The 15,972-nt window shown below is 43.8% G+C and overlaps 1 protein-coding gene across 3 annotated transcripts; it reads right to left on the bottom strand.

Annotated features, from left to right (window-relative positions):
- Positions 1–3,613: 3,613 nt before the first annotated feature.
- LOC125508233 lies at positions 3,614–10,515 on the bottom strand. Of its 3 annotated transcripts, XM_048672860.1 has the most exons (4): positions 10,219–10,515; positions 9,985–10,095; positions 5,046–6,831; positions 3,614–4,493 (listed from the first exon to the last, which is right to left on the bottom strand). In XM_048672860.1, exons 1-3 carry the CDS (start codon positions 10,348–10,350, stop codon positions 6,208–6,210), a joined length of 867 nt encoding a protein of 288 aa, XP_048528817.1. In that variant the 5' UTR covers positions 10,351–10,515; the 3' UTR covers positions 3,614–4,493; positions 5,046–6,207. The 3 variants fall into 3 exon arrangements, with proteins under 3 accessions (XP_048528817.1, XP_048528816.1, XP_048528815.1); XM_048672859.1 differs by lacking the exons at positions 3,614–4,493; positions 5,046–6,831 and adding an exon at positions 7,859–8,664 and having other exon boundaries at positions 8,742–10,095; XM_048672858.1 differs by lacking the exons at positions 3,614–4,493; positions 5,046–6,831 and having other exon boundaries at positions 7,859–10,095.
- Between the last annotated feature and the right edge of the window lie 5,457 nt (positions 10,516–15,972).

The following is a 15,972-nucleotide window of genomic DNA, read 5'->3' as shown; positions in this document are numbered from 1 at the left end:
AGAAACATTAACTCTCTACTCCGGAAAGACCATACCAAACCTACATCCCACTACCTGCTGATATGCCTCTTCAAGAGCTTCACGTAACTTACTCAACTATGCTAGAGCCCATAATAGCTTGTGGCTGCACACAGAAGTTTCTAGCATGAATCATCACAGTTCCCTTTGAGCCTGGGTGGCGGTCCATAGAAAGATCACACGGGTACTCCGGGATTTCCAAAAATACAGACAACACTGGGTACTCCAGGTGCCTCAATCCATCCAGTTGTTTGATTAAGTTGCCACCTTAAGTTCAACCATTAATTAACAAGCTCACATCTGTCATGTATTTCACTCAAACCCAAACCACGTCTATGAGCATAGCATAGCATAGTATATAAGCAACGCATAGAGTAACTCCCAAGGGTTTGAATGTAACAGGGCAATAGGTTCTACCTCATCAACTACTTCTCAACCCACAAGTTAATGACATCCTAATCATGCAATGTTTGAGGATTGGAACTAAATGCATAAAAACTGGGTGATAAAAGGGTATGATCAAAGTGTTACTTGCCTTGCTGACGATCTGCGAAACCTAGGGACTCGTAGTAGCACGCTTCGCACTCTGGGTGTTCTATCGCAAGCAAACAATAGCATACATAAGTAACAAGCAACGATGCAAGCAAAACTCAAATAAAAGAGGTTGACCAGAAAGTTCAAATTAAGAACTCCGGTTCGCAAAAAGAATCAAAACAAACGGAGCAACAAAACTCAAACGGCGAAAGAAAGAAGCTTCGTTTACTAATCTGAAACTAGGTCAAATTTTACAGTAGAGAAAACTTGTTTGAGTTGGTTAAACGGAAAAAGGGTTTCGAGACGAAACTCTAGGCGCTTGAATCGTCTGATTCCGACTAACGAGCGAAAAGATAAACAGAAACTAAGATAGGATCAGAAATCGCGATCAGAGAAAAAATCGCGGAATAAATCCGATAAAAGAAAACTGACGAACAGACTAACGAACGAGCGTTCGTTAGCTGTATCTAACGGGCGAAGAACCGTTCGTTAAAACGAACGTCCGGACGAACGTCCGCTAACTAGAAGAACCGAGAAAAACCGGCGAATCCAAAAAACGGATTTAGGGTTTCTAAAAAAACCGAACGGTCTTTATAAAAAAACCGGCGACGGGGCACGGCGGCTACCTCCGGCGAGAGGTCCGGCGAGGCGAGGCAGCGGCGGGGCGGCGGCTTGCGGGGCGGCGGCGCTCGGCGGCGACTAGGCGGCGCGGTCGGCGGGCTAGGCGCGGCGCGGGCGGCGGTGCTGCAGTTGGGTGTTGGGGCGGCTTGGAGGAGGGGGCAAGGCGCGGCAGCGGAGAGGAGTCCGGCTCGGACTCCTAGTCCGAGTCGGCAGCAGCGGTGCGCGCGGGGAAGGCGGCGGCGGCGGCGGCCTGGCTCGGCTGGGCCTTAGGTCCAGTCGGGCGCAGGAACCCCTTTTTTTAAATAATTTCGCCGACTGAAATAAAATCCTAGAAAAATAAATAAAAATCTAAAAATGCCAAAATAAAATTTCACCATCTAAATAAAATATTTAGAACGAGATGAACATTTTCTTGGCCCTAAAATGCAATTTTGAAAAACATGCAATTTTTCTAATGCAAACAAAATTGCAATAAAATCCAAATAAAACAAATATTTGATTTTAATATTTTTCCTCCAATATTTCAATTATCTTGGAGAAGTCATATTATCTCCTCTCATATATTTTAGTATGAAATATTTTTGGAGAGAAAATAATTAAAACCAAAAATCCTCGTTTCAAAATTTGATAAAGATCAAATTTGAAAACCGGGAAATCCCCAACTCTCTCCGAAGGTCCTTGAGTTGCTTAGGATCTTGAGGATCGCAAGACGAAATGCGAATAAAATATGATATGGATGGATGACTATGTATAACATTCCAAATTGAAAATTTGGGATGTTACAGTAAGCTAACAAATAGCGAATGAAAGTGCATTGAGGATCGATTTGAGAAGAAATTGGGCTGCTGGAAGGGCAAACTGATGTCGTATGGAGGCCGTTTAATTCTTATTAATTTGGTGCTCATAAGTATGCCTATGTTTCTTTTGTCTTTTCTCGAGGTACCAGTGGGAGTTCGAAAAAGACTCGATTTCTATCGATTCCATTTTTTTTGGCAAAGTGATGAAATGAAGAGAAAGTATAGATTAGCTAAATGGGACATTATTTGTCGATCGAAGGACCAAGGGGGTCTAGGTATCGAAAATCTTGAGGTGAAAAACAAATGTCTTCTTAGCAAATGGTTGTATAAGCTTTCTCGAGAGACCGATGCCACATGGGCACAGATTCTGCGTAATAAGTACCTTCAATCCAAAACCTTATCCCAGGTGACAGTGAGGCCGATGGATTCGCCTTTCTGGAAAGGCCTGATGAGAGTTAAATCGCTCTTTTTTAATCGGACCAAGGTGGTTGTCGATAACAGTACTTCTACGAGATTATGGGAGGATACCTGACTAGGGGATACGCCCCTTGCGCTCCAGTATCATTCTCTCTATAGTATTGTTCAACGGAGAGATGCGACCGTTGAGTCGGTATGTCAGTCACGCCTCTAAATATTAGCTTCGGGAGAGCATTAGCCGGTAATCATTGGGAAGCTTGGCTCCATCTTGTAAGAAGACTGGTGGGTGTTCAACTCTCTCAACGTCCGGATCAGTTGTGTTGGAAGCTTACTAGGAATGGAGAATTTACGGTTAAATCCATGTACTTAGATGCCATTAATTCTAGTTCTATTCCTACGTCGAAACATGTTTGGCATGTCAAAGTTCCCTTGAGAGTTAAAGTGTTCATGTGGTTTGTACACAAACAAGTTATTTTAACTAAGGATAACTTGATTAAACGCAACTGGACTGTATCCTCTCGTTGTAGCTCTTGTGACAGGGATGAAATAATCAAGCACCTCTTTCTCGTTTGTCCTCTGGCAAAGATTCTATGGCAATCAGTGAACATAGGCTTTAATATTACTCCTCCACATAATATTAACACGTTATTTGGGACGTGGTTGGATGGGATTGAGCTCCAAACAACAGACACATTCATATAGGAGTATATGCTTTATTATGGGCTATCTGGAATTGCAGAAATGATTTGGTCTTTAACAGAACAACAACTGCTTATTTTTTGCAGGTTATATTCCGAGCCACTGCTTTGATCCGTATGTGGTCATTACTCACTCCGATGGAGGCCAGTGAGTGTTTGGTTACTGGATCTATCTGATGAAAGATGGTAGCGCGGGATATCTTCAGCCGGTTTGGATGGCGGTCATGTAATGGGATAGGCAATTAGTTTTCCTATCTATCTTTTGCCAGCCGGTTGTGGCTTTTATTTTTGTTCCTTAGCTCTTTGTGAGCAGCTTTTTTTGAGACTTTAAGACTTTTGTTGAACTTTTTGCTTGCTAATAAAGGTGGCCGTATGCATCTTTCCGATGCAGAGGCCGGGGATGTCCCCCTTTTCTAAAAAAACAGCTCAACACTCAATAAAGCAAACACAAATTTTCGTCTCAGCCACACAATAATAATACATTGTATCATAAACCATACGAAGAAGAGTCGAAAAATGGCACCTGTTTCTAAAAGACAATACGTCCAGGTTAGCAAGAGTTATGCACACTTTGGACCCATAGCTACCTGGCAGAGCGAGCATCGCTGTAAAATAGACCACAAAAAGGAAAATAAACAGATATATTAATGTGCCTGCTCTAACCCAGAACAATCTAGTGTAGAAGTACATACCGTCTTGCATTTTGAGAGTACATCCCATGACCAGATCAGTTACTGGCAAAATGTTCTATCCCACGAAATACTGCTATAGAAGCAGTCACATAACTAAACACTAATGATGCGTGATGGACAAAGTAACACCACGAAACTGAAAAAATACCTTCTCGTCCACCATAAGCAAATAGAACTCTGAAACGTATGACCACAGTAAGTGATATTGCCGTATACCCGTGGTCATCAGGTGATTTAGCATAACAAGCACAAATAATCAGAGGTTAGTATATTAATCTTGAACAAAAAATGTAACCTTGAGACTTCTATCAGGCTTCCCAGTTAGTGCTTGCATAAGTGTGAGGTTCGAGAAGAAATGTCAACCTGAAATAAGTAGTTTACTTCAATTAATAATTCAAAAGAACAATACCAATGTGGTGCTTTTTTCAAATATAAGATTAAAGACAACTATATTAACAGCAATTGGAAGACATAGCTATCCCATAATGGTGTCGTGACTAATGTTAAACTGTTAAACTGTATAAACTGCGCACGAGATTTGGCTAATTTGAAAAAGATAAAACATTGTACCATGTATGTAAACTAACACTAACATCCTAGACTGCGCTTGGCAAGAACAGTTACTTCAATGGCTTGAGAATGCCCTTGACATCTTTGAGTACCTCAAATCCTCAAATCCTTCTTTTGTTCGACAAACCAAATATGCTCATGAGCCCCTGTAATAAAGCATAAAGGTTTGTGAATTTCACCCATAGATAACAAGCAACAAGATACACCAAATAGGTGGTATGAACCAGCAATCAGCCTTTCTCTGAACTTTGACACTAAGATCCATGCTCCTTACAAATGCACAACATCAATCTGATTGCCGAATTTTTATTTTTCTGCGAATTCCTACGAAAATGGGAATTGCAGTGCGCTACGTGATTAGCACAGGCGAACAGGGCAACAACGCAGGGCCATACAGAGCAAAAAAAGGCCAGTCTTAAGTCACACGAAAGAACAAGTACATCCTTGCATCATTACAGCTCAATAAAGCTCAAGCATTTCTGAATGGAACCCCTCTTCCAACTACGCAAACAGTAGACAATATATAGACTCGATCTGTACATGATATCACAGTCATACGCCGTAGAAAATGGACCATGTATCACGAAGAATGCATACACCAACAACGATCTACTATGGAACTAATCAACGTTGATGAAAATAAAGGAAAAATAGATGATGTAAAAAAAGGGAAAGAGATAGGGAAGAGATTGTCCCACCTTGCTGCTGGAGAGAAGGTTGGAGTAGACGTCGACGTAGGAGCTGCGGAGCTCGTCCCCCACAAGGTGGGGGTACGGTGCGGGCCGTCAGTACGCATTCAGCCCATGTTTGGTTGCAACTATTGCTGCTGAGATTAGTGATGGGATCTGCCTCTGTCAAGCATCGATGATGAATGTTGTGAACGCACCATCTATAATATACTCTACAAACCATCATCATATTTTCCTTGAGTTGCTGCAAGCCTGCAACTAATCTAACCTATTACATATAGCAATGGACTTGAAGCTCGAAAAACTGTAACCAGTCGTTCAGAAAGTCAATCAAGAAAATATGTAGTTTACAGCTCCAAAAGTCACCATGCATATAGATCCCATAAATACAAAAAAAGACTTGAAATGGTACCAAAAGTAGTGTTAGAAAACCAGATTCCAAAGGCCTTCTATTTATCACTTGATATATCCATAATAAAGCAAGCTAGAATTATGTTGGCCACAACATCTGGAATCATAAAGAACTATGCATAATACTATAATGTTATTTCCGTGTCAACGTGAGATGCTAAATAAGCAATCATCTATAGAAGTGCAATTTTTTAACTGCATGGGATAAACTACAAAAACTAATGGGTGATGCATTTTCCACAGTGGCTTATGTGAAATCACCACATATGGAAAATACAGTTAAAAAATTTAGTCATCAACCTGAAACCACCAAGAGAATACTCATGACTCTTGGAGAGATATCACACTAGTTAGTACATCACCAGTGCATTCATAAATTTAGTCCGAGAGGCTACAACACTTGCCCTGACATCACCAAAAGAGTTCACAGATTATAAACATCTTAATGGGTTTCAGACCACCCAAAACCTAGTCCATATCTTCGAATTCTACAGAAATCTTGAACTTTAGCAGGTTACTCCTCAACACATTTTGTTGCTTCACACCGTCTGCCCATTCCTGCCTTTATCTGCCTTCTCTTTCTTCCTAACAACAGAGACCACAGGAAAGAGGCCAGCGACAAGAGAATACTCAACCTCTTGATTTTACGAGAGAAACTCTAACTTGAGCACCAAGAAATATGGGCATGCTTGGTAATTAGACTAACATTGGCACACCGTATCTTAGCCATGCCGCAGTTCATTACACCATGGTCCACATGTCATCGACTCAGTTTCTTGCTAAAGTTTGCTACAATTTTGGTGGCCATTTTGTTTGCCACACCTTTTGTGGCTGACAGAATTTGACTAAGGTTAGTTATGGGAATGTTAGGCATCAACCAAACATACCCTATATCCTCAGTATTCTCGCTGGCCTTTCGCTTCCTATCAACTGTTTCTACATCCCCATCCTCCATATCAGCCTTGGAGGTAGTATTCCGACTTGCAGCTCCAGCAACCTTCTCAACTCCATCACCAGTACCGAAATTCCCCACATTCCTCTTGAACAACCTCAACTGGGCATCTGAACCTGCACCTCCAGCATCGGCACCTTCGCCATCAGAATCACCATCAACACTCGTCCGCCGACGCTCCCCTCCGCTTGATTTGGCACCAGCAAGAGTCACCCTGGCCTTCTGCCTACCCCTTGTCTTGGCAACAACCGGGGACCATGTTACCCGTGGCCTCCTGAATCCAACCATCTCCGCTTCTGCCTGCTCCACCAACACAAATCTCACCTTTTTGGCAGCACTGGAGCTGCCACTGCTCGCATCAGCCCCTGGATGCTTCAAACACCCTTTTCTCACTATCACCTCCGCCACTTGCTCCTCTGCACCGGCACAATCCTGTAAAACAACACAAGGATCAGTCCCGCCTTGCCGTTTCATTCCCAGTTAAAGCAAAATAGGAATAACAGATATATGCCTCGATCATTTCACAGGCTCAACTACCTATAATTTTTTTTCTATAGCCACTGCTAGGATTAGAAGGAATTTCACTAACACTGGTAGCTAACTTACCTTAGCTCTGCCATTCCTTGGTAACTCCAAATGTTCGTCTTCCTTCGCCACATTATCCTCTATGCCATCATTTGCCGCATTGTGCGTGGACGACAATTCTCTGGCAGCGGAATGGTTTCGCCTAGATTGCCTCAGTGGAGGGGCCTTAAAACGAAATCCAATCTGATTCAAATATTGAATATCTCTCCTTGTCGGGACAATTTAAGCAGAATAAAATATCTATTATCGATTTTTTAGAATCGAATTAGTCTGTTTTTTTGCTATTTCGTACTGTATAATTCCTTTGTTTATGGGATCATTTTCCCCGAGGGTTTCCAATCAATGGGGGCGTAGTATAGGTAGTTAGAGAGTGTAGGCTCCCCTAGTCGAGCAATCAATCCTTTTTCCATTCTTGTTCTGAGGTTGTCAGCTTCCTCCGATGGCACCACTTGTACTCTCTGTCGGAATCTGTAGAAATAGTTTCTGGGCGGCTCCCTCATTTCAAACCAAGCTGTAGACCGAGTAGGAAACAGCTAAATAAGTTTTGTACTCGATTAATTTCTCAGTCCCTCTAGTCGGGTGGGCGCCGGCCGGCCGGATCCCATTTGTCATTCTCGTGGTTGAGGGGGGTCAGAATGACCGTAATCACTGTACGTAAAAGACGTACAGGTAAAAGGGGGGTCTGATTTTCAGAGTAGCAACAACTCTCCTTTCAAGTGAGCTAGAAGGGTATGTCAGAGCAGGTTGACAGGTAGGCTGGAACCTTAGGAGGTATAGGCGACCAGCCCTGAATGCTTAAACCTATCAATCCTCTCCTAAATTTCTTTCTTTTTGTCGTTGGGCAAGGAGCAATCCATTCAGCACTTTCCGATGGCGCCCGCTGGGCCGAGTGTTCGCCCACTTCTTTTTCTTCGCCTTTAGAGAGAAATCCGTGTCCGCCCCAGCAAGAAAACGTATGCGCGTGTACGGAAGCGCAACGGCTTTCGCGCTCATCCCTTGCTTCAAAACTACAGGTTTTAGCCCTCCGTTTGCTGGTCGCCAAAGACGAGAGCTTCGCCTTTGAACGAAGGAAGAATAGTTGCAGGATCCTGGGTTCGGTATGATCGTTCTTCCAATTCATACTAGCTACGATCTTTCCCTGCTTAGAGGATCCAGCAGTAAGGGACCTGCAGACTGCCATGAAGAGTGGAACTATATTGGTTAGACGGGAGTCTTGTTACAATACAATGTCCAGAGAAGGTTTTTTTCTGCCGGGTGTTTGAATCTGTCTGATCTTGTATTGGATCAGTGATGTTCATTTCGGCGCAGATCTTCCTATTACGGGGAAACCCGCAGAAGTTCGAATGGGAAGAGGAAAAGGAAATCCGACGGGTTGGATTGCTCGTGTGTAAGGGGAATGAGCAACAAAATGACAAGATGAGGTGCCCCGGGCACCCCCATATAGAAAGAAGGGTCGAAGGTTTTGGGCCTGTAGCTTTCCCCGCCCCCCCCCTCGTCGAGTGGTGCTGAAAATAACCGAGATCGATCGGTATCCATCGCTCAGAGAGCTGCTTTCTCCCCGATATCTGTATCTGCTTTCGGACGGCCAAACAAGCAAGAAGAAGGAAACTTCCATTTCGCATAGCTGCTAGGGGTCTGCCTCTTTCAAAGGGAAGCAAGAGTCTCATAGGGAAGGAGATCCTGCACAGACCAATCCCAATCAGGAAGAGAGTCTTGTTGTCAATGAAAGCAATTTTTCTTAGCTTCATAGCTCCTACCTTTACTCTTGATTTGCGCAAGAGTGCTCGTCAGTGATCTCCATTCAAAAAAGTGGAAAGGAATGTTCCATTGCCACGAACAATATGGGCTTTCTCATGGATTCCCCTTTTTCTTCACGACTTCGGACGTACTCCGTCTTTCGAGCCTCTGTTTAGCTTCAAAAGATAAGGCGCTAGGGCAACGAACGCTGCTTTGGTGCGTCCCACCCCAACTAACTAGTGCTTGACTTGACTTTCCCCCGGGAGCAACACCGTGTTCTTGATATTCTTCCTCTATAGAAGATACAAGCTGTTGATGCCTGTTGATGCAAGTAGTTGGTTTACTGGGTCCCCTCCTATTTCCCAATTTCTTGACAAAGTGACTTTCCTCCACCACACCATTGTTACCCTGACCAGCTCTACTCCTTAAACCACCGAGAACAGGAGCATCCTTTATAGGCATCTCCCCATCAGAGCGTGCATCTTCTGTGTTCCTTGTCCTCCTGTACTCAACGACAGTGGGAGACATCATAGCAGCTGCTATTGAGCTTGATCTTGTGGCCCTACCTGATGTTTCCTCCTTAGCAGCCCTTTGCGCAGCAAGTTCATCTTCTTGCACCTTGCTGCAACTTCTCTTGCTCTCAAGAGCAATTAATCCAGAATTTAGTGTTCTACCTAAGTCTTGATCTTCAGCAGGTTGCTCCTCAACACATGTCTGTTCCTTAACATATGTTGCCTTCATCCGCCCTCTCTTCTCAAGCACATGAGAGCATACCAAAGGGGCTGCTGGTAGCCGGCCGCTCGACCTTGTGCATCTACGAGGAACTCCAATTTGTGCATTGAGAATCATATGCACAGAACTATCCATGCACTTTCTCTTCTTGTTCCGCGTCTTGCCAACAGTTTCTTCTACCTCATCTTCTTCCTCAGCCTTGGGAGCATTACTTCCAACTATGTTAGAAGGTGCTAAATCAGTAGGTGCCGGAGCTGCTGCAATTGCTTTAGCCGGAGCAGTAAGCTGCTCAACTCCAGCACCCAAATTCATCGCAATCCTCTTAGACCGCCTAACCGGAGCATGTGCCCCTACCACTGGAGCAGAACCACCACCAAGTTGGACACGGGTTTGACGACGAGGCCTCCCTCCGCCTACGTCAGCACCGTCATCACCAGGAACAGGAACGGTCTCCCCGCCCTTCCGCGTCCCCCTTGTGTTGGCAGCAGCTGGTGACATGACCCGCACCTGGGGCTCCAACACAAAGCTCACCTTTTTGGACGAACCGGAACCCCCGCCGCTGGCACCACCCACCGACCGCTTCAAGCAGCCCTTTCCCACCACCACACCGACCACCCGCCGCTTCTCCGCGTCATCGCGACCCTGCAAAAGCGGGGCAAGGATCATCAGTCCCGTCCCCGCTGTAAATCCCAGGAAGGCGTATCGCACGCGCGGAGAAGTGGATGAGAAGCGATCATCCAGTGGATGGAGCATTTCCCCGGTCACCTGTGTCGCCACCGAAGCGAGGGTTTGAGCTGGGGTGGATACCCGTGCGGAGAGGATACGGACGAGGTCGGCATTAGGGGCGGCTCCGGCGAGGGCGTGGCTCTTGCGGAGCGCCCGCAGCTTCCGGGGCATCGCTTCTGGCGGAACCCGCGGCGGAGGCGAGGCCGGCGACGGCGAGGCGTTGGGGTTTTGGAGGGGAGAAGCGTTTGATTTTGGGCGAGGAGTGCGGGTGTGGGGATTGCTGACTCTGGAAGTGGCGGTGTGTGTGTGTGTTTTCTTACCTCTGCGCGTGTTGCCCACTTGCCCATCCAGCAGTAGCAAGTGTGGTGTTTTACCATCGCGGCGGACCGCATGGTGAAGTAAAAGCGATAATTTTCGGGCTTCGACCTGGTTCCTTCTCCCGTAAGCCTGGTTGTTTCCATAACTGTAGCCGGATTCCTGTGTTTTAACCGGGTTCCTTCTCCCGTAAGCCCGGTTGTTTTCATAACTACAGCCGGACTCCTCGAACGTTTTTATATTTTTAAGCGGACGATTCGGTCAATGATTGGTCACAAAATCTCAACCCAATTGCGGGAGCAACTAGTTAACGAGCGCTTCTTCAGGAGCCTCGCAACAATCAGCGCCATTTGGCGTGCCCTCAGCCATTCGCCGCGTGTCATGGTTTGGACGCTCCCTCTGGATTTTTTTTTTCACACGCGTTTTTAGCTTTTTAAACGGTCCTTTTTCGGGTTTTTTCCACGTTTTGGTTTTCCCTCGGTCTTCCTTAGCTTTTCGATAAAAAATCAAAAAAGAAATTCTTTTCCACGAAAAAATGCGTTTTTTCCTTTCCCGAAAGTCACGGTTTTTTCCGCGAGAGGCATGGTTGTGCTTTAGCGAGAGTCATGGCCGTACATTTCGGAAACGAAAAAAAACGTGTTTTCTGTTTTTTTCTTTCGCGAGAGTCACGGTTTTGCTTCCGCGAGAGGCACGGTTGTGCTTTCGTGAGAGTCACGGCCGTGCCTCTCGGAAAGGGAAAAGCAAAACGCGTTTTCTGTTTTTTTTCGCGAGAGTGACGGTTTTGCTTCCGCAAGAGGCACGGTTGTGCTTTCGCAAGAGTCACGAACGTGCCTCTCAGAAACGAAAAAAACGTGTTTTCTGTTTTTCCTTCCACGAGAGGCATGGGTATGATTTCACGAGAGGCATGGGCGTGTCTCTTTCGGAAAGGTAAAAAAATTGTGCTCCCGGTTCACCTTTTTCACTCGATTTTTTTCGTCCGGTCTTTTTCGTGAAAAAAATAGTTCGTCAAAACCTATCAACATGGGATCTAGTTTTAAAAATCTTTACGCGAGGAATCCAATGGTGAAAACGGTTCGAGATTTGGACGTACGGTTTAAAAGATAAAACATTTTGAATAAACAGATCTACGAAAAAAGGAAAAACTCCCAGGTTGCGACAAGTGGCGCGCTGCATGTGCGCCACTTGTCGCGACCTAGGAAAGTGGAATGTCTTTGCAACGAGTACTCCTTAATTAGTAATTTCGCCTCATATCACCCTTATACGCTCGGGCCGACCAACACCCCTCATATACAGCTCATATATGTGCGGATATAGGGAGGCCCAGACGCGTCCGCCATGTCGGATCCAGCCCACACTGGCCCACCACGACCTAACATATATTCGTCTCCATCTGCATCCCGAACGGGTCATATCATTGAAGGGCATTTATGTCTTGTCATGTCGGGCTGCTCCCTAGGCTATAAATAGCCGCCCCCCTACAACCACTAGTTGGTTGGCTGCTCCGAGAGAAACTAACACTTGTCATTGAGAGCATCCCATCCCCCGAGGACTTTGAGTGAAAATCATCAAGTCAGGAAAACCCAAACCCAAACACCTACAAACCCAAAGTGATTGAGCATCACTGAAGAGATTGTTCCTGTGTGGAACCGATGCTTGTTACCTTTGAGGACTGTGCATCCTCCAGATGGTTAGGCGTCATGGTCTAGAGCATCCTAGAGGAATTGTGGATCGCCAAGTGACCGAGTCTATGAAGGTTTGGAAGTCACCTGAAGACTTACCACGAGTGATTGGGCGAGGTCTGTGTGATCTTAGCTCAAGGAGAATACGATGAGGACTATGTGTCCGGGGCTGTGTGTCCTTAGGTTTAAATACCTAGCCGCTCCAAGCAAACGTACAACTGACACATCAGTTGGAACTGGTCTACCAAATCATTGTCTTCACCAAGCTATTGGTTCTATTTCCTCGACCCTTCCATTTCCTCATTCATGTGTTGATGAACTTGATCATTACTGTTTATAGACTTTGACCGAAGACTTTCTCAATTTCCTCAATCCTATTTCTTCAGTCACTTTGTATTTAGCCTGCTTATCATGTTTTCACGCTACTTGTGCTCTGTGCTTGTTTCATTTCATCATGATGACTGTGTTACTGCTTTGTTACGCTTGCACCTGAGCACTTATTCCATACCTTGCTACAATTTTTATTTGCCTTTGTGATCTATTTTTATTTGCTTTTATTTTCAGATCTACTAATCCAAAAAACCCAAAAATTCCTTGCTACAATTTTTTTATATTTTATCTCGCGTTCCCGCGAGATCTATTTATCAAATCTACTACAATTTTGCCTATCTTTTTACCTGTGAGGGATTGACGACCCCTCTCTTACGTCGGGTTGCAAGTATTTGTTCTTTGTGTGCAGGAGTTATTTACGTGGCGTTGAGTGGTTCTCCTAATGGTTCGATAACCTTGGTCTCATCACTAAGGGAAATACCTACAGTAGCTGTGCCGCATCATCCCTTCCTCTTTGGGAAATTACCGACATAGTTCAAGCCGCATCAAAAGGAATTTATGGCGTCGTTGCCGGGAGACATCATCAACATCTACCAGGTTCGTAATCACAAATCTCATCTCCTTGCAATTTACATTATTTGTCATTTGCCTCTCGTTTTCCTCTCCCCACTTCACAAAAATTTGCCATTTTATTCACCCTCTTTCTCGTTCGCGTTTCTCGTTGGATTTTTGTTTGCTAGATTTGTCACCGTGAGTGACTTTGGGATTGCAGAAACAGATGATGGCCTAACTCCTAAAATTGGACGATCTGGCAATCTGGATGCTAAAACTTTTATTTTGGGGAAATGGAAATGTTATAGGAAAAGAATGTATCCAAGAATTTTTCAATTGTGTTGGTAATTTATGTCTTGATGATGCTCCTATTCTTGAGAGGACTAAGTCTTATGTAGAAGCTATTTCAGCACTAGTTCTAAAACTTAAAAATAATTTATCCGTACGCATCCTACCTTGCAAAGATTGTTTTTGAGTTACCCGTTATAAAGAACCCCAAAGCTAAAAAGTTGGCCACCCTTGTTCTTATGAATGAATTTGATTACATAGTACGGGAAGCGAGGGAAATTCTTGATTTCTATGATATGAATCATAAAAAACCAGTGATAGATGAAATTATTTATAATAGTGATTATGTGCTAAGACATTTTCTTGGGGACAATCAAATCTTTGATGAGAATATTAAAAAGGAAGTCCCTGTTTTAGATATAACACAACAAGTTTTCAATGATGTTAATCAACACTATTCTTGGATTGTTGCCGGAAATCAAAAAGGATATGATGATAATCAACTTGATAGTGCTAAAGTCTGTATGGATAATGTATTCTATGTTGTTTTTGCAAAACCTCCTAACAAGGACACCTCTAAGGGAAATAAAGACAAAGATGACAATACTTAGATCCTTCGCATTATGCCTAGCTAGGGGCATAAAATGATAACGCTTGTTGGGAGGCAACCCAATGAATAAAATTTATTTTTGTCCTTTTCTTTCTGGTCTTGAGTGTTTGCACAATTATACTACTACTATGTTTGTGTTTTTTGTGTTTTAATTAGTGTTTGTGCCAAGTAAAGCCTTTGGGATCATGTTGGGTGATAGTTGATTTGATCTTGCTGAAAAACAGAAACTTCTACGCCCAGGAAAACAATTTTTATTTTTAACAGAAGCGCGAAAAAATACTGATTGTTTTTGCAGAAGATTAATATACAAATTTCTCAAGTTTTCCTAATTTTTCGGAATTTTTGGAGTTTCAAAAGTATTCGAAATTTCCAGATTGCTACAGATTGTTCTATTTTTGACAGATTCTGTTTTCTTTGTGTTGTGTGCTTATTTTGATGATTCTGTGGTTTCCTTTGAAGAGTTTTTGAAAGTGCGTTATACCGACTAGAGGGGGGGTGAATAGACGATTTTTACAAATTCATCACTGAGGAAATTCAAGGTGAGGAATTTCCTAAGTCACAAACAACTAGCAGCGGAATAAGTGCTCAGGTGCAAGCGTAACAGAGCAGTAACACAGTCATCATGATGAAATGAAACAAGCACATAGCACAAGTAGCATGAAAATATGATAAGCAGGCTGAATACAAAGTGACTGAAGAAATAGGATTGAGGAAATTGAGAAAATCTTCAGTCAAAGTCTACAAACAATAACGATCAAGTTCATCAACACATGAATGAGGAAATGAAAGGGTTGAGGAAATAGAACTAGTAGCTTGGTGAAGACGATGATTTGGTAGACCAGTTCCAACTGCTATGATAGTCATACGTTTGGTTGGACCGTCTAGGTATTTAAACCTAAGGACACACAGTCCTCACCATATTCTCCATGAGCTAAGGTCACACAAACCTCACCCAATCACTCGTGGTAAGTCTTCAGGTGACTTCCAAACCTTCACAGACTCGGTCACTCGGCGATCCACAATTCCTCTTCGATGCTCTAGACCATGGCGCCTAACCGTCTGGAGGATGCACAGTCCTCAAAGGTAACAAGCGTCGGTTCCACACAAGAACAATCTCTTCAGTGATGCTCAATCACTTTAGGTTTGTAGGTATTTGGGTTTGGGTTTTTCCTCACTTGATGATTTTCGCTCAAAGTTCTCGCAGGATGGGATGCCCTCAATGACAAGTGTCAGTTCCTCTCGGAGCAACCAACCAGCTAGTGGTTATAGGGGGCGGCAATTTATATAGCCTAGGGAGCATCCCGACATGATAAGACATAAATGCCCTTCAATGATATGACTGTTAGGTGGGTAGATATTTTGGGACAGCTGGCGCATAGCACAACAACGGTCGGACATTTGAGCTCTCAAATTCCTCAGGGCTATCATGTTCCTAACTTGTAGGCAATCCACACTAGCGAATTCCTAACTCCTCAGTCAGGACAAATTCCTTAGAGACCAGAAGAACTTCGTCTCAATCACTGAAGAAATTGACTGAATTGTATGATATTTCCAATGGCTTCACTCGAAGGGATTGGTAGGTGTAGGATTTTGAGATGAGCATCACCTGGAAACTTTTCATTAGTTTTACCTCGACCCCCTTTAACAGTACGGTGTTTCCTATGACTCAAGAAGGAGAAAATGAAACTACGAAAACAAAAGTCTTCACGCTTCATGTTCCTTGCATAAATACCAAGTCTTCAGGATCACACCAATTTCTTCACTTTCAAAGTCTTCAGAAAACCAAAGTCTTCAGTTGAATACATTCATTTTTAGGGGTCGACTTTCATCGTAAATATCAAACTCCTCAAAGACTTATAGACCTGTGTACACTCACGAACACATTAGTCCCTTAACCTCTAAGTCTTTAATACACCAAAATCACTAAGGGGCCCTAGATGCACTTACAATCTCCCCCTTTTTGTGATTGATGACAATATAGCTTAAGTTTTCAACGGGGATAAACATGTGAAGTGTAAA

The sequence above is a fragment of the Triticum urartu genome, chromosome 5 (assembly GCF_003073215.2).
Source record: "Triticum urartu cultivar G1812 chromosome 5, Tu2.1, whole genome shotgun sequence".
Lineage (NCBI taxonomy): Eukaryota > Viridiplantae > Streptophyta > Magnoliopsida > Poales > Poaceae > Triticum > Triticum urartu.
This window is presented reverse-complemented; position numbering and strand designations above follow the sequence as displayed.